Below are 18,714 nucleotides of genomic sequence, written 5' to 3'. Positions count from 1 at the left end.
ATAATGCGTTTTCTTTTCTGTATTTAAAATTGAAGAAAAAAGTGTCCCAATTGCCAATTCACTGTCTTTAAAAGAATGGGCCGTAATTGGGCATTTTTTATTTATAGTGTTTGTAATTTGGGTTTGTAGTTACCTGTATATCAGGTCACACTTTAATTAAAAAAAAATCATTAAAATAAATTACTAATTTACTCATCCCCTTCTCCCCCTTAACTCATCAACCCCTTCTTCCATCACCAGCAGACAGCAGTCACCAAACACCAATGCCACCCCACGGCCCCCGACCGAGCTGCGGCCACCCACCACACCACTACCAATACCACACTCTTATCATACCACCACCAAAATCGCCCGACCACTTAACTCTTATCCCCCAACAACCACACTACCCAATCTCATCGCATTGACCGCTACGTCGGCATAAACGACAACCACCATCTTAGGTGGATACGGTCGGAGAATACCATAATGGTGGTAGTTATAAAAAATTTCATATATATTATTGTAGATCTAAGTTTGAGATCTGAATAAATTTTTTTTGGTTCTTGGAAGCGCCAACGCCGTCGATCGTGGTGGTGTTCAAGTCGTCGTAGCAGCCATTCTCCCACTATTTATTCTATGTAAGCCGCCCTCATAGTCATTCCTGGTGGTCAACCCAAAATTCTACTAAATAGCTTTTTAATATAGGGAGGGAACTTGTTACTCAGGAATACAATTTGTAATGTATAGAAGTTTAGCATTATAAAACGTTGGTATAGAGGGATGAGTTGGTATAGCTTGGGTGCTAAACAGCCCAATTTTAAAATGGACGCTTGGGGAAAGGAGATGTAAGGTTATTAATTTATTATGTGACCTCTGGCGGCTCAAAAATTGGTCAATATGTTGCACCGGTGTCGTAGTTATGGTGCGGTTATTGGTTAGATTGAGGGTGTCGGAGTATTGGTGGTGGTTGATGAGGCTTGTTAATGGAGGAGGAAGAAGGAGGCTTAAACCAAAAATGGGATTGACCTGCTAGTGAACCGGCTTTCACAGGTTAAAAAGGACTTGAGTATAGTATGGGAAGAGGGTGGTAATAGTATGGTTTATTTTGAGTTAATTTGAAGTTTGGATTATTGGGGGAAGATGACCGATAGTTTGGATTAATCATATCAAATAACCCTTATTTATTTGGTAAAACTTGAATGTTTATTTAAATTTAGTATTGTAATTTGGAACTTTGTAGTTTGTTAAATGAGCAAAGTTGAGGTTGGTTATAATGTTCTTTAAACTCCCTTTATTTTAATATGTATATTAATTAATTTTTTTTGCCGTGTCCGTGTCCTAAAAATTTTAAAGTGCCGTATCGCGTGTCCGTGTCGTGTCCGTGTCCGTTTTCGTGCAACCTAGCCTTTCATTGCTGATGTGAAGCGACTGGATAACCCAGATGCTCCTCTCTTTCTTCTCCATTATTACAGTAAAATGGGTATCAAACATGACTACCTTTCTTACTCGTCTTTGGCGATTGAGTTGTTTTATGAATTATGATATGCCCAAGTTTAATTGTCCACGTAGTTTGGTGTCGTTTAATTCTTTGCTTAATTTACTTGTCGATAATTGTCCGTTTTCCGATGCGGATGGTTTTCGGCTAAATTCGGTTTCGTATAATGTGATGTTGAAGGGTTGGTTAGGGAGAGCTGATTTGGGTAATGCGTGGAAGGTGTTTGATGAAATGCTTGAGAGAGAAGTTGAGCCCAGTGATTATGTATCATCCAAACACTAATCCATCCTAATTCCTATCCTATTCTTAACAAAATCCGGATAAAATTGGATAAAAATAAATCTTAATTTTAATCACAAACAAAGTTTAATTACATGCAAACTCTCAATTCCTCAATACTAATACCAATAATAGTGATTATCTAAACACTAATCCATCCTAATTCTATCCTATTCTTAACAAAATCCGGATAAAATTGGATAAAAATAAATCTTAATTTTAATCACAAACGAAGTTTAATTACAAGCAAACTCTCAATTCCTCAATACTAATACTAATAGTGATTATCTAAACACTAATCCATCCTAATTCCTATCTTATTCTTAACAAAATCCGGATAAAATTGGATAAAAATAAATCTTAATCACAAATGAAGTTTAATTATATGCAAACTCTATATTCCTCAATTCCTCAATACTATAAATACACCCCTCAATTTTCTCTTTTATCTCGCACAATTCTCAACTCTCAATTCTCATCAAATAAAATAATCAATACAAATTCAAAGAAAGATGGAGTTTGATCTAACACCAAAGGTAGCAAAGAAGGTTTACGGAGGAGAAGGTGGGTCCTACTACAGTTGGTGCCCAAATGAGCTTCCAATGCTTAAGAATGGTAACATTGGTGCTGCTAAACTTTGTTTGAACAAGAATGGTTTTGCTCTTCCTCGTTATTCTGATTCTTCCAAGGTTGCTTATGTTCTTCAAGGTATCATCTTTTCTCCAATTTATCTATTCTTTCTTATCCTTTCCGTCTCAATCATTTATTTACCTTTTATATTCATTTTGAGTAACTGAGTGGTTTATTAGACTGAATTTGTTTGTTTTCATTGTTTCAAGATTAATTATTTTGTAGTTATGTTATATTTGTTGGTCGCTTTTTGAAAATATAAATTCTTGTGTTGGACGGTTTTAAACAAGAAGTTTGTAAAAACGGATCGTTTTTATTACTAGCTCCGTTTAATAGATCCGTTTTATACAACTTCTTTTATGCAAGGTAAAAAGGAGACATTTTTTTGGTGGCGTCTTGGCATTGATTAAATTACGAATTGTTATCTACTTATCTGGTCAATATTTATGAAGTTTCTTTGTTGTTTAATGATCTTTGATTTTAGTTTTTTAGATCGTTTATTTCATGCAATTCTTCTTTGTTTTCTGAGTAATCATGAAATCATTGTGCTTTAATCTTGTTAAGAAATCAGTTATTAAGCCCCAATGTCGCTTAATTTTACATCCTTAATAACATTCATCCTTAATTCCAAATAAAGCCCAAAACATCCTTGTAAAACATCCTTAAGAAATCAGTTATTAAGCCCCAATTTTGAAAATTAAGCCCAAACATGTGAATTGACCAATGTCGCTTTGTTCGTAAACGATTTAATATGAATGTAGTATGCTTTAATTGTTAATGTGAGATTAAAGTTTTGATTTTGGATTCCTTTAGGCCAAGGAGTAGCCGGGATTGTTCTTCCCGAGAAAGACGAGAAGGTGATTGAGATCAAGGAGGGAGATACAATTGCTCTTCCTTTCGGTGTTGTTACCTGGTGGTACAACAAGGTAGACACTGAATTGACTGTTCTCTTCTTGGGGGACACCTCTAAAGGACACAAAGCCGGCCAATTTACTGACTTTTTCCTTACCGGCACAAATGGAATCTTTAATGGGTTCTCGACTGAGTTTGTGAGCCGAGCATGGGACTTGCCAGAAGATGTAGTCCAAAACTTAGTCAGCAAGCAATCAGGAAACGGCATTGTCCAGCTTTCTGCGTCTCACAAAATGCCAGCTCCTAAGAAGGAGCACCGTGAGGGTATGGCATTGAACTGTTTGGAAGCGCCATTGGATGTTGATATCGAGAATGGTGGAAGAGTGGTGGTGTTGAACACTAAGAACTTGCCTTTGGTTGGGGAGGTTGGCCTTGGAGCCGATCTTGTTAGAATTGATGGAAAGTCGATGTGCTCTCCCGGGTTTTCTTGTGATTCTGCCCTTCAAGTTACTTACATTCTAAGGGGAAGTGGACGTGTCCAAGTCGTTGGGGTGGATGGCAAAAGGGTCTTGGAAACGACTCTTAAGGCCGGTGATTTGTTCATTGTTCCAAGGTTCTTTGTTGTTTCGAAGATTGCTGACAATGATGGCATGCACTGGTTCTCCATCATTTCTACCCCTGAGTAAGGATTCTCATACATTCTCACATATTAGTTTCGTTTCAAAGCGACAGACTCATTATAATATGCTTGTTTGATGTTTTTGCAGCCCGGTGTTCACACACTTAGCAGGGAGGACTTCAGTGTGGAAGGCGTTGTCGTCAGAGGTGCTGGAGGCAGCTTTCAATGTGCCGGCAGATGCGGAGAAGCAGTTCCGATCAAAGAGGACTTCTGATGCCATCTTCTTCCCTCCAAATTAGACAGACGGAAAATTAATCAACAGTATTATTATATTAGAAACTATTACGTAGGATTTAGCAGTGTTATGCTACTGCAATTAGCTAGTAATAAATAAACAATGTGTGAATTTTGAACCAGCATTTTCATCTGCTGGCTTCTTTAGTATTATAATTAATCAACAGTATTATATTAGAAACTACTGCTATTACATAGGATTGGAATAAAATGCGGTTTAGTTGATAAGGCGATTAAGTTGTTTTATGATATGCCCAAGTTTTAATTGTCAACGGAGTTTGGTGTCGTTTAATACTTTGCTTAATTTACTTGATTGTCGGTTTTCTGATGCTGAGTGTTTGTTTGGGAGGAGTAAGGAGCTGGGTTTTCGGCTCAATTCGGTTTCGTATAATGTGATGATGAAGGGTTGGTTAGGGAGAGATGATTTGGGTAATGCGTGGAAAGTGTTTGATGAAATGCTTGAGAGAGAAGTTGAGCCTAGTGTTGTGAGTTATACTAGTTTGATTGGGTTTTTGTGTAAGAAAAGGAGACGAGTTTTAAACCTGTGAAATTCACAGACTGTTTTATACTCGTAGTTAGATGATTACATTTAAGCTAATACTCCATATATTATTGTTAATAAACTTTAATTCATACAAAAGTCTAAAATACAACAAATTAGAGTTGGTTATTTGTACAATTCATATCCATATTATTATTTTAACTAAATGATAAGTTATGAGTTTAAGACATGACTAAGATATAAGCATGTCAAATTTCGACCCGACCCGACCTCATCCATTTTTTCCAGGGTTAAAACCTGAAATTCTCAAGCAATAGCCCGTTCGATATAGAACCTGAAATGACCCGTTAATTTAAGTGAAACCCGACGCGAACACGTCGACCTATTCAGTCAAAGATAAACTAAAATAATTTTTATAAAAATATTAATATTTATTATATAATATATTTGCAAAAATAATTAAAAAGCTAAAAATTGAATATGATTAAAATATTTATATTGAACTTTAGTTTTTAAAAAATATTTTTTCGATCTATAAAATGCGTTATATACTAATTGTTGACCCGCACTTTCCCCTAATGACCCGACCCATAACCCGTATCACTCGACCCGTATTTGAACCCACCGTACTCGACCTGTATGTTCCGACTCGCCCAACTCGTTTGAGATCTATAGACAACATAAAGGATATATAACCCTACTTAAATGGTGTAAAAAAATTTCGGAAAAGTAATATCAAATGAAGCCCGCCCTTCTACCCTGTATACACATTAAAAAGTGATCGGAAAATAATAGTAATAATAATGCTTGTAAATTGTATTTATAAATTATAGGTTAAGACAACCTCAACTATGAAACTGTCCATTTTTGTTAATATAAAAAACGTTCAGTTTAATTATTAAATTAATAAAAAAATTGTCTTTTTTATTTAATGAGTTAAAAATTATAAAATAAGAGAGTCTCACATCATGAGACGATCCATTTTTATAAAAAAAAAATCATTTTATGCTAACAAATAAGTTGTCTTTCCACATTATAGAACCGTCTCACAGTATAAGACCGTCCTAATTTAATAATTAATGACAACCACAATAGCCGATGGAATATTTTTTTACCATTACTGTAATTTGTAGTTAACATGGTTAGGAGTACGTTTATTTTTGGGAAGAGTACCATCAATATAGAAATTTAAAATATATTCCGTAATTTCGGTTATAAATTAGTTTTGGAATCATATATTGCGTAATTTTGCTTATACAATATATTCCGTAATTTTGCTTGAAAGAATATCATATTGTTATAGACATGTAATAAATTAGTTTATAATCTATTTTTGCTTAGATATTATATTTATATTTATTTTATATGTTTTTATAATACGCAAAAGATTATATGCTTTTTAAAGATATATTGTGTAAGAATTTATATGTTTTTTTAATTTTAAAGATATATTGGGAAGATGATACATATAGACATAGTGTACAAAAAATTTGTACACAAACCAATGGTGGCGTGACACGTGGCAAACCGTGGTAAACTAGGTTAGATTAGTTTAGGGTTAGGTTAGTCATTTTACATATATAGTTAATTAATTAACTACACTTAGTTAACATTATTTATGGTTATTTTTGTTATATTTGATTTAGTTTTCCAAATTTCCAATTTAGTTTTCTAAATTTCCGTTAACATTATGTGGATTTATCACCATTTTTTTAATTGCATAATTTTTCAAAAAGCCCTAATTATTTAAACCCTAATTTTTATGCGAATAATCAATTCGTAATTGAATTCGATACATAAAATTGATTAATATTCCATATATAATAATCAAAATCGTTCATGCAATTAAATACCATCCCAAATCAGGCCTATTGTGAATCACAAAATCTCATTGAAGACGGGCGATATCCGTCACAAGCTTGTGAGGGATAACGTTTCCTCTCACAAAATACCCATTGAGAGGTGAGTGAGAACTGGGAAGCACATGGGGAGTGTCCCCCTTGTCCCCTCTCCCTTTTTATGAGAGGTCTTTAGCTTGTGACGGAATTAACCCATCACAAGCAAAACGCTTTGATTGTGAATACCCCGGGCCCCGGCCTTCAAGAAAGTTGTGGGTAGATAAGGCAGTTTACAAAAGAAAGAAGTGGATAAGCCCTTGTCCGTTCAAGAGCCTTCTATGAGTGACGTTCTACGCTCTAGACATTACTTGATTAGTTGACTTCACTTTAATTTCATGTGTATTTTTTTCTCAAACGTTCCACTCTTTTCATTTAGAGACATGCCACGTACGGAGTTTATAATATATACTCACAACATCACTCACTTCACCTCATCTTCTTAGCAGCCTGATCAATCAAACATAAATCAAACTATTACATACCCCCTGTTTACAAACACATACAGATCAGTTAATATTATTATAGAAGTATTTAATTCAATAATCATATTGATTATATTTGAAAGAAAATGGCTATGCGGACAACAATGGTAAGTTTTTTGTCGTTTGAGTAGTGTTAGTTTACTCCCAACTCTATTTCATAGTCTTTACAGTTTACAGAGTAAGTCTCCTGAGAGACGGTTTTATAATAACTGTTTATAGTTAGATCACTTTACAATTTAAAATACAAATGGTTTCACAAGAAATAAAGAGTTACGAATTAACTATTAAGGTTAGTGATGATATAGTATGGACAGTATCTTATTATAAAAATAGGTATGAAACTAAAAAGTTATTTTGTGCTACGATAAAACGATACAAGAGTTCCTGAAACAGATAAAGAGGTATGAAAGGGTGCGTGGTCTCCTAATAATTTTGTGAAAGACTGTATATTAACTACTCCATCCTCTGCATCATAATTACTCTGTACCTGTTTTCATTTGATAAAAAATATGCTCCCTCTTATTTTCGATAACTATCTTGTTCTTGAAATGACACAAGATTTAAGAAACTGACTTAAATAATGTAAAGTAAAGTATTGTGGTAGAGCGAGTTAATTGGAGAGGGGAAAATGTAGTGTGGGTTATTACTTATTGGTGTGGGTGAAGTGATTAAAATAAAGTACTGTTTTGGGATGAGGTGGGGTATTGTTGTGGGTTAAAGTAATTAAAATAAGTATAAAAGTTTATCAAAAACGGATACTGAAACATTATTGTGAATAGGCGAAAATGAAAATTGAGACAGTTATGTATATGTAGAATAGGAGGGAATATCTCACAAAAAAAAAGGTAAATAAATAACTTAGACGAAGTGACCATTCATTTTTTTTTTTTTACAATGAAATTATACGCATTGTTAGAAGATGGTTTCATCTTTGTCAAGTTTCTAGCTCCGCCACGATCCTTAAGATACTAAAAGAGTGAAGACATGACAATATGACATTGTTAAATTAGAATTGAAATCTAACAATTTCGGTGACTTGGACAGACTAACCTCGTCAAGGGAATAACGCCGGTGTTCAAGAATGTCCGTAACATGGCAACAATCGCAGAAACAAGTCCAAAACTAGAAGCACATGCCACAACAAATAGATATAAGAGGAGCCTAAAAGAAGAGTTGTTACCAAAGGGAAAACCCTTAGGAGATTACGTACCCGTATACGTAGCTTTGGGAATGATCACTCTTTCCGTCTCACTTGGTCTATACACTGCTAAGCAAGAGCTTCTCCACGGCCCTGACGTCCGTGTCAAGAAGACTCGCCGTGAGACGCTTCCTGAGGTTGTCGAACCGGAAGTTGTGGCTCGTGAAGCTGAGGATTATATTAAGAAGTCTTTGTTTAGGAAGGTAGCTCATGTTCAAGAGTTTGAGACTTCTCTGCCTAACCCTGTTCGTGGTCATCTGTTATCCAAGTACGTGTTTATATTTTAGTTTCGACATTTGTCTTATTATTAAAAACGGCTTAGTAAATGTCGATTGTGAGTCGCACGTTACTCACAAGTGACATTTACTAGATTTAGAAATAAAATTTGAAAGGAAATTAAAGTGATAATAAAAGTGGGACGATTGATCGTAACATGAATCAATTTGATGCAGAGAACCAAAGGTGGAGTCATTGAAGACGGTGGGAATCGATCCTGTTCAAGTTGGTCCCTAGGCAGGGGCGTGGCGTTTCAAAATAAGTGGAAGCGGAAGCCCTGTGCTAAATGGAAAATTGAGGCGTTAATTATGAATGTACGAGTGTATTATATTTCAAGGTTTGGATTGAATAATATCAATAAAACTTGTAAATTTGAGCACCAAAATCGGAATCGGAGGCTCGATTCCCGGGCTACTCATGGTTGAACATGGCCTTAAACGCCCCTGTCCCTTGGTTGAGTTGTTAATGAGCCCTATACTATGTACACTTTATGTAATGTTGCATAAATATTGGCAAATCTGAGTTTCTAGTCCATTTCCTTTTCTTAGGGGAGATGAAACGGACTTTGAATATGTATAGACACCTAATTTTCGAAGGAGATTGGAGATGAGTACAGTTTTATGTATGCTGTATTTACTCTTTTAGATTGATACATTTGGCCTAATAATGAAGTAACTAAATTAAATAATGGTTAAAAGCTAAATTTAATGGTCAAAATTTGAAGTGATGCGATAAAGTTTTCAGACTCGATAATGACCTGACCCAAACTAACCCAACCCGATCATTTGACCTGGAATGACCCCACCTGATAACGACCAGACTTGAACACGACTTGACCAGAAAGTATAGACTGACCCAATTTGACCCGAAGCCAATATGAGTCATATGACCGAACCGATTTGACTCGACTCAAATACGACTCGACTGACCGATTGCCACCTCTAGAGATGAGTAGAGTTTTATGTGTGCTATATTTACTTCTTTTAGTAAAGAGTGAAAAAAAAGGCAAGTCAAAGAAGGAAGGGGATCCAAAATAGAAGGCGACGTAAAACAACGTAGACAAATCCTAGGTGGCGAGTAACAATTGGAGAGTCAAACGTATGAAAATGATATAATTGGCACAAAACAAGTCATTCTCAAAATCTTTAACCCCTTAATTTCACTTCACCTGGTTTTTAAGACGAAGTAGAATTCTAGAACAGATGCGATTTTACCTCACTACTTCTACTTTCACTAACTAACAACAATCAAACAAAATCTCAGATATTTCTAGGGTTTCCATTAATGGTGATGACTCGAACATCATCCAAACTTGCAATGACGGCGATTGTACTCATCCTCGCTTACTCCATGACTGTCCTAGCTTCTAATATTGTAAGTTTTCGACATTTTCAATGTTTTGATTTTGATTCTGTCGTTGTTGTTGTTGTTGATTGAGTGATTTAATCGATTTTTAATGGTGATTTGAAACCAGATCTTTTACGAGTCGTTTGATGTATCGTTCCAAGGACGATGGACTGTTTCTGAGAAAGACGGATATAACGGTAACTTCTAATTTCTCTTTTTTTTCAGTCTTATAAATATCGTCGCATTATATTGTATCGTCTATGTTACAATTTGATTGTTGTAGATTTTAGTCTTATAGATGTTGTCGCATTATATCGTATCGTCTCTGTTACGGTGGTGATTGTTGTGTTACAATGTGATTGTTGTAGATTTCAATCTTAAAAGATGTCGTCGCATTATATCGTATCGTCTGTGTTACAATGTGATTGTTGTGTTACAGTTTGACTGTTGTAGATTATCTATTTCAATTGTTTTAGATATTTAGGTCTTTCTTGATGCTCTTCCGTAGCTTCTGTATTATGAATTCCGTATGTTGTTGCTTTTGTAAAGACGAATGAAATGATGTTGATTGCTGTGCTTGTTCCATTGTTGGATAATGCGGACATTTTGCATCCATCAGTATCACATACTTCATGGTTTATTAACAATCGCATTGTAATTATACACACATTGTATGGATTGCTGACTTGGTGTACAATTTGCTCCCTTTGGTGATGATCTCACCTATTATATAATAACTAGTATTTGAAACGTTTGTAAAAATTACATCTGATCATCTTCGCTTATATTATATTGTAAGATCTTAAATGATAATGCAGGGTTTATAGACTGACATTGTAATTATACGTACAATGTAATATTGTATGGATTGCTTTCTTGGTCTGCAGTTTGCTTCCTTCGCTAATTCTCTCACTTATAACTAGTATTTGAAACGTTTGTACAAGTTACCATTGGTCATTTGATCTCACTCACGTGGTCACACCGCCACCTTGAGCCATCATGTGAATCACTTTTTTGGAAGTGACATGGCTTCTTATATCTTGCCAATGGCGGCCATTTTTTTACTTGGGACTTTCAGATAGAGTGAATTTGGAGAGAGGACAGTAGGGATGGATATTTGTTTCCCAGTTTGGTTAGCAATCAACCAATCAGGATTGCTTAACAAATCGAGTCGGAGAACTACTTAAAATGCCTTGTTTTATTCCCCTCTTTCCCTTCATTCCACCCCTCTCCTCTCCTCTTCCATCCTTATGTGTTATATAAATGCACTCTTAGAGGTTAATGTTGTTGATGCTGTTTTCGTGATAGGTGAAAATTTTGGTTTTTGTACTTTTAAATAGGGAGCTTCACTCAGATGGAAATAGAGGTGGCAATAATTGGTTCGATAACACAACATGAACCCGGCACAAAGTTAGTAGTTACAGTTAAGACGTTGTGAGTTGTGACCCATTTATATAATTAGGTTGAACTTGACACGACACACAATTTATACGGTCCGGGTTAGGGCTTTAGGGTTGAGGCCTTCCGATACGATTCCGACACGAATAATTCATTTATTTTAAATGGTCATTTTGGTGGGTTGGCTTCTTAATCCAACTCATCTGCATAAGATTATGAATTATCATTCTTAGTTTTTGGGTTAATGAGTAATAAAGCTTACTTGAGTTAACGAGCTAAATGGGTTATAGGGGTTAAGTGGGTTGAAAATGAACTCCGTAAAAATAAATGAGTTGGGGGAGTGGTGACCTATTGAAAGTTGACACGGGCACTACCTGAAGTCTGAACTGTTTGTCATGTTGAGATGCCGACTTTGGACCTTTGTAATCCTAGGAATTATGTTGCAGTGTCCTTTGTCATCTCTTCAGTTTTGGTTTCTGGAATATCGTTTTTCTGTTGCAACATGTGAGATGAATGTACCTTTGGATGCTCTTGCATTGCGTAATCACGATCCGTGAGGCATTCTAATGAAAGAAGTCATTGTTGTGCTTGGGAATGGCGGCAATATTTATAAGTTGTCAACGGATTACACAACCTATTCATCTCGTTTTATTGGGTCTTTTGATTTAGGTTGGTGGTTGTACATTATATGGTCAGAGCTAAGAAATGTCGTCTAAGTGTCGCAATTTTCTAATGTCTCCGAGAACGGATGTGAAAAGTAAATGACATCTGTAATATCTTGGTTCTGTATAGGTGTTTGGAAGCATGAAAAGAGTGAAGGACATGATGATTATGGGCTTTTAGTCAGTGAGAAGGCGAGAAAGTATGCCATCGTGACAGAACTTGAGAAGCCTGTGGAGTTGAAGGAGAAAACTGTTGTTCTCCAATTTGAAACTCGGCTCCAGGATGGTCTGGAATGTGGAGGTGCTTACTTAAAGTATCTCCGTCCCCAGGAAGCTGGATGGGTACCAAAGGACTTTGATAATGAATCACCTTACTCTATAATGTTTGGACCTGACAAATGTGGATTCACAAACAAGGTTCATTTTATCTTGAAGCACAAGAACCCAAAGAGCGGAGAATATGTTGAACACCATCTTAAGAGTCCACCATCTATTACTATTGATAAATTGAGCCACGTATATACTGCCATTTTGACGCCTGACAATGGGGTGCGTATTCTTATTGACGGTGAGGAGAAGAAGAAGGTCAACTTGTTATCAGCTGAAGATTTTGAACCTGCTATCATCCCACCAAAGACAATTCCTGACCCGGATGAGAAGAAACCCGAGGACTGGGATGAGAGAGAAAAGATTCCTGACCCTGAGGCAAAAAAGCCTGATGATTGGGATGAGGATGCACCATTAGAGATTGAAGATGAGGAGGCAGAGAAGCCTGAAGGATGGTTGGATGATGAACCTGAGGAAATTGATGACCCAGAGTCGGCAAAGCCTGAAGATTGGGACGATGAAGAAGATGGTGAATGGGAGCCACTAAAGATTGAGAACCCAAAATGTGCTGAAGCACCTGGTTGTGGTGAGTGGAAGAGGCCAACGAAGAGAAACCCGGCTTTCAAGGGAAAATGGCATGCCCCACTAATCGACAACCCGGCCTACAAAGGAATTTGGAAGCCACAAGAGATTCCTAACCCTGACTATTTTGAGCTTTCTTCTCCAAACTTTGAGCCTATTGCTGCCGTGGGTATTGAGATCTGGACCATGCAAGACGGCATACTATTTGACAACATTTTGATAGCCGGTAATGAGGAGACTGCTGAGAAATACAGGCAGACCAAATGGAAGCCGAAATTTGACGCTGAAAAAGAGAAGCAAAAGGCTGAGGAGGCAGCTGCTGAGTCATCAGAAGGTTTATCAGGCATCCAGGTGAGAATGTTTTCATCATTATAGTCATATAGACCAGCTCGTTATACGACCTAATCACTCATTAATATTTGACTTTTACTCATTTAATCGCAGAGTAATTAGGTCTGTCGTCTGTGTGGTCTCACAGTGAAAATGTCTTTTATACGTATTTGTGTCATTTGGTGTCTACATCTCATTCTATGTTCGATATCTGAAACCTTCCCCTTTGCAGAAAAATGTTTTTGATCTCCTACACAAGGTTGCAGACGTCCCGTTTTTGGCAGCTTACAAACCTAAAATTCTTGTAAGTTAATTGCAGAAATCTGTGTTGTTTTTCTTTATAAGAATAAGGGCTTGCTTGGGATGGGAGTAATTATTAAGGGAGTAATGAGAGCTAAAATAAGAAGAAATGGGAGGAGATTGGTGGTTAGTGGTGGTTGTGAAGGGTGGAAAGAGGAGGTGAGGGAGGAATTATTACCTCTATATGGAGGTAATTATTACTTGGTGGGGGAGGTAATAATTACTCCCGTAATGGAGGGACTATTACACTATATTTCTCCATTTCTATCCATTTCTATCTCTAATCCCCATTCCTTCCTTCCATTTTTTAGTTCATTTTAGCTCTATTACTCCCTTAATAATTACTCTTATTCCAAGCAAGCCCTAAGTGATAATACTTTCTTTTAGGTTTATCCAAGCTGTGCTAATCACTTCTCTTTTCTTCAGGAACTCATTGAGAAAGCAGAGACACAACCCAATGCCACTATTGGTGTCCTAGTCTCCGTATTTGTGGTCCTTGTTAGCCTTGTCTTCAAGATTCTTTTCGGTGGCAAGAAACCTGTAAGTATACTGGTTGCTCGCATTTAAGTTTCATACTGTATTATTTACACTCTTGTGCACTTAAAAGATGAACAGTTATGCTTGATGGTGGGACTCTATGAGTACCACCATCAATCAAACACCGTGTCTCGGGTTGTTTTGAGTTAGGTCATTCGGGTTTGAGTTGGGTATTTGTTTGGTTGTATATGTTGAGGCTTTTGTCATATGTTGGGTTGATTAGTCGTTTTAGTTTGAATTCAGGTCATTACGAATTGGTTCATTTATTTGTATTTGGGTTATTGTTCTGGTCTAATTGTGTCTCGCGACAAGTTTGATAAGGACACTGGTCTAATAAGTGTCTTTAATGAGTGATTTAACTCTATAGAAAACTTGTGTGTTCGGAATAGACCTTTTGGCTTATTGTTGAACAAAACTTATGTAGGCGGCCCCAGTTCCCAAGGCAGCTAAGCCTGCTGCCCCAGAGACCTCAAGCACGAAGGACAGCTCTGACGATAAGGATGGTGAGACCGAGAAGGAAGGAGCAGCTCCTCGGAGGAGAACTAGGCGTGACTAGAACTCAAGGAATAACGTGAGACAGGTTTACTATCTTATCCTCTGTCGCCACAGTGATGGTTTTGTTTCGCACTCTGACCCTAGGAACAATCACGGTGAGGGAGGCAAAGACCACAAGTAGGAAATGACGCCTGCTCGATTTATTTAGATATGCTTTCAAGCGTACTGTTTCCTTCTACGTGTTTATTTTTGGTGGATCTTTCGAATTTTGCATCACTGTGTAATCTTGTTTAAAACTGAACTCAGATTTTGCCTCAATTTTTAAGGAAATTCCACCGTTCAGAAAACGATGTTCTGTTTCTGTTTTTAAGGAAGACTGATTATGGTCACTCAGATTCTAACCAAGAAAGGCGGTCAATCTGTCATGTTAGCTCGCGAGTAACGACACATAATTTAACACGAAAAAAGATGGCTTTGCAATATCTTCCTAGTCTCGAAAACCTCCATCGAGTCTGACTGTATCTGTAAGAGCATTAGCAATAGTAGTTCTTATTCTTAAGATCTTCAACAAGAACTTTATTTAAAGAGTTGATCTACTAAATCATAAAGTTGGTTCTTAATTTTAAGAATTGAGTTCTAAAATAAGAACTAGGTTGATAAGCATATGGAAATGTGATACCAATGACAATGTATAGAAAATATGAAGTGTCTTAAAACTTTGTCTATTTCCAAGTGAAAAAAAAAAGTTCCTCTATTGTGGATTAAAGTTCTTAAATATTGGAAATAGACAAATATGATATGGCATGAGAAGAACTTTATATAGAGTTCTTCTATTGCTATTGCTCTAAATGATTGCTGTTAAACATTCAACTATTACGAGCGTTGGGTTTTTACGACCGAAGATGTCTTAGTCTAGTGGTTAGGAAGGAGGTATTGTGGACAATAGGTACCAGGTTTGAATCCTTCCCTCCCCTCTATTGTAATGCGACAAAGTACGCGCTCTGTTGAACCCAAAAAAAAAAAAAAAAAAAACTTTGAAAAAGGAAATATCATTAGTACTTTCGTGGTTACTTTTGTATTAAATAAACAGAATTGATCTGAACGAAAAAATTATTTAATCGGTATTCCGATTAAATTCGTATCGACCCGCTTCAGACTCCATCACTACTGACCAGACCTTAACTCAAACCCTCTGAGCAGGTTTTACTAGCAACCAAAGCACACCACATAAGTACATAAGCACAAAACATCCACACAATTGAGGTTCTTTTATACAGTTTTTTTTTTTTTTTTTTTTTTTTTTTTCGTGTGCGTAAAGGGAGCCACAATGGCAATATGTTGCTAATGGGATTCCAAACCAAGACATGAGTCCGCCGCTCGTGACTTTACCTGTACTTAGTTTTCTATATTCAGTTGGTATTGCCTTTTTCTTCACCTGTATTTCACAGTACCATGAAACTGACAGCAGCAACTTTTATTTCCTGAATTAACACTTGAAATTTTATTTCCATTAAACATCTCAGAAGCACCCATTCAAATATGGGTACCTGGGCATCTGAATAAATGCACCCATAAATCCTAATTTTGTACAATCAAAGATAACATGGAAGACGAGATTGGTCGTTAACCTATCCCGCTGAAGAAGAATCCAAGATAACAATGTCCTCCTATAAACAGAACATCTCAAGATAACAACTCCCTAAGAAAAACTTCATTTTGAAGTTAATCCGCGGAAGCAAAAAACACCATGCAAATTAAAACCGAAGAATGTAATGTTAATGAGCCGGGGCAAGAAACAGGGCGCTACACCCTACTACCGGTGCATAGGCGGGGGCGCCATAGGATACGCCATGGGAACAGCGTAATGGGGATGATGAGGATGATGAGGATGATGACCAGGTGGTGGAAGCATGAGTGGGGTCCCAACCGCGGATCCCATATGAGGCGGGACTAGTGGAGGCACTGTCTGTCCTGTGACTGGGTGCCCTATTTGTGTCCCATACATTCCTATCCCGGGTTGAGCCCGATGTTTATTAACTCCCGTTGCTGCGACAGCTCCACCAACAGCTTGAGTTGGGGCCGGATTTTGTTGTCCGGTTATTGGGGCTTGGTTTGCTGCTAAACCGGCTCCATTCACGCTTGTTATGTCGTGGATGCTAGACCTTCTTCTATCTCTATTCATCGAGTTTAGTCGAATGAAGTACTTTTGAGCATGGCTAGCTACTTGTGTTGGTGTTCTTGTTATCACATAATTCCTTGATATGCTTCTCCAGTCTCCTTTCCCAAATTTGTCTAGTCCGAGTAAAAATAACCTGAACAACAAAGTCGAGATTCGCATTTTTTTTAGCATTTAATCAAATTTCGCTTTTTCGGTCTTTAATTAATCATATCATATTTAATTTTGAGCTGAAATTTAACCTCAAAAGGATTGTTCAATTATGTTTTTGGTTTTGCACCACATCATTTATCAATTTAAATGAAAATTATAAAACAATTTTATTCAAATTTTCATATACTATACTATACTATGGAGTATAATACATCTAGCTAATGTAGATTAAGTTTTCGAGAATAAACCTCAATTCTTAAAAATAAATTGTCGATTTGTAAAAGCAGTCTCGACTCTCGCATCCAACTAATAGTCGTAACAGAGGTTAATATAGAGAAAAATCGGAGACACCAACAACAACCTAGCATGATACTCAATAGCTTAGTTTTTAAACTGCAGATATACGCAGTTTTACCCTTAGCAAGTAACAACCTTCGGAAAATAAAGATAGAAAGTATGAAGATGAACAAAGAGATAAACCTGTGCTCTTCTTCAGTCCAAGGAATCCCTTTCTTGCGTTCTTGTTCCAATTTAGACGCTTTCGACGCGTTTCCCATTGAAGAAGCACCAAATCCAGCAAACCCATTTCCATTATTAGAATTTCCTTTCTGCTCCTTAGAAGATTGACTATAATTCTCTTTACTAGAACTCGACAACATCGCTTCTTCATTCCCATTCCCGCTCCCATTTGTATAATCGGGGAGCGTTACTTTCCCCGATTCTATAGCGTTCACATCATCTACCAAAACTTGGTAATGTTCCCTTAATTCTTGAATAGTTTTTGTAGGAACTAAAGAAGCAATCTTTTCCCATTCATCACTTAGTTGTTCTGTCATATGCAATGCAATTCCATTCTCAAATGCTTTCTCTTCTTCCCTTGTCCAACTAGCTAAGTTAGGCATATTCTTCTATGTATATGTTTTATTGCTTAACCAAGTGTATGCAAGAGTGAAAATTCAAGTGTAATGTAAGAGTGAAAATTCAAGTCTATTAAAAAAGTGTTTGTTTTTTTAGGCAATGTGTGTTTTTTATGAAATCTTCTTGGTTTTGAGCAAATGGGCAAACCAATAATGAAGAGGAGAATGATAAGAGAGAGAAAGACAGAGAGAGAAATACGAAGAAAATAAGCGGTAAGTCTCTTTTACAACGACAATATCCGTTTTAAGATAGAAACAGGTTTAAAAAAATAGGGCTTGTTTATTAGTCCCTAGGCAGTAGGCATCTTTCTTTTGTCTCATCTACTATATTGCTGATACTGGACCTGTTTTAGATTTAGGATGAATATTGTCGTCTTAAACAGTGGTGGAGCTGGGTGGGGGGCTAGCAGGGGCGGTCGCCTTCCTTGGCGGTTGAGTTTTTCGAAGTTTATAGTTAAATTTTTCGAATTTTTTTCGAGTGTGCCTTATATTAATACCCATCCGTCTCCCAAAAAAATTTCGCCCCTCTAAACTCAAATTCTGGCTCCGCTATTGGTCTTAAATAAGAATTTGTCGTAAAAAAAGAAAAAGGAAAAAGAAAAAACAGGATAAGAAGTAAGGTTGGCATCAAGCCATCAATTAGGAAAGGGGACCCAAGTAAAATGGGAGAGAGTTGAAAAGCATATGGTGCTGAAATTGTAAGGTTGTTACCAATTTACATAATTACACGTCCTTACAAAAAAGGGATGTGTCCTTCCTTGCTATTGGTGAGACAAAGAAAAAATGATGGGAATTGTGGGGACTACTACTTAGTGTAGAAAACTGACTCTCAGTATCTATGGGCTAATCACCATTCGATTTTGGCCACCGTTGTGATGTCTTTTTCTACTAGTACAACCCATCTTGTTGTTAGTGTTACTTGCTCATTTACACTCTCTAGTAGTCTAGTGTCATTCTTTACCCATGCTTAACCAAAATTGCTG

General features: G+C 36.7%; 4 protein-coding genes across 4 annotated transcripts; 3 read left to right on the top strand and 1 right to left on the bottom strand.

Moving 5' to 3' along the window:
- The first annotated feature begins 2,141 nt into the window (after nt 1–2,141).
- On the top strand, nt 2,142–4,442 carry LOC141652792 (glutelin type-D 1-like). The gene is made up of 3 exons (XM_074460392.1): nt 2,142–2,464; nt 3,200–3,920; nt 4,006–4,442. Exons 1-3 carry the CDS (start codon nt 2,269–2,271, stop codon nt 4,154–4,156), a joined length of 1,068 nt encoding a protein of 355 aa, XP_074316493.1. The 5' UTR covers nt 2,142–2,268; the 3' UTR covers nt 4,157–4,442.
- Nucleotides 4,443–6,984: 2,542 nt separating this feature from the next.
- LOC141652028 (uncharacterized) lies at nt 6,985–9,038 on the top strand. Its single transcript, XM_074459689.1, has 3 exons — nt 6,985–7,140; nt 8,078–8,499; nt 8,684–9,038. The coding sequence occupies exons 1-3, from the start codon at nt 7,120–7,122 to the stop codon at nt 8,742–8,744; spliced, it is 504 nt and encodes a 167-aa protein (XP_074315790.1). The 5' UTR covers nt 6,985–7,119; the 3' UTR covers nt 8,745–9,038.
- Nucleotides 9,039–9,601: 563 nt separating this feature from the next.
- LOC141652791 (calnexin homolog) lies at nt 9,602–14,871 on the top strand. The gene is made up of 6 exons (XM_074460391.1): nt 9,602–9,881; nt 9,982–10,051; nt 12,045–13,174; nt 13,386–13,457; nt 13,880–13,993; nt 14,415–14,871. Exons 1-6 carry the CDS (start codon nt 9,792–9,794, stop codon nt 14,544–14,546), a joined length of 1,608 nt encoding a protein of 535 aa, XP_074316492.1. The 5' UTR covers nt 9,602–9,791; the 3' UTR covers nt 14,547–14,871.
- Nucleotides 14,872–15,957: 1,086 nt separating this feature from the next.
- LOC141652789 (transcription factor SRM1-like) lies at nt 15,958–17,980 on the bottom strand. Its single transcript, XM_074460390.1, has 2 exons — nt 17,295–17,980; nt 15,958–16,797 (listed from the first exon to the last, which is right to left on the bottom strand). Exons 1-2 carry the CDS (start codon nt 17,714–17,716, stop codon nt 16,299–16,301), a joined length of 921 nt encoding a protein of 306 aa, XP_074316491.1. The 5' UTR covers nt 17,717–17,980; the 3' UTR covers nt 15,958–16,298.
- Nucleotides 17,981–18,714: the final 734 nt, after the last annotated feature.

Source organism: Silene latifolia, chromosome 4 (genome assembly GCF_048544455.1).
Source record: "Silene latifolia isolate original U9 population chromosome 4, ASM4854445v1, whole genome shotgun sequence".
NCBI classification, from domain to species: domain Eukaryota; kingdom Viridiplantae; phylum Streptophyta; class Magnoliopsida; order Caryophyllales; family Caryophyllaceae; genus Silene; species Silene latifolia.
The sequence above is the reverse complement of the archived record's forward strand: the minus strand, read 5'-3'. Positions and strand labels throughout refer to the sequence as shown.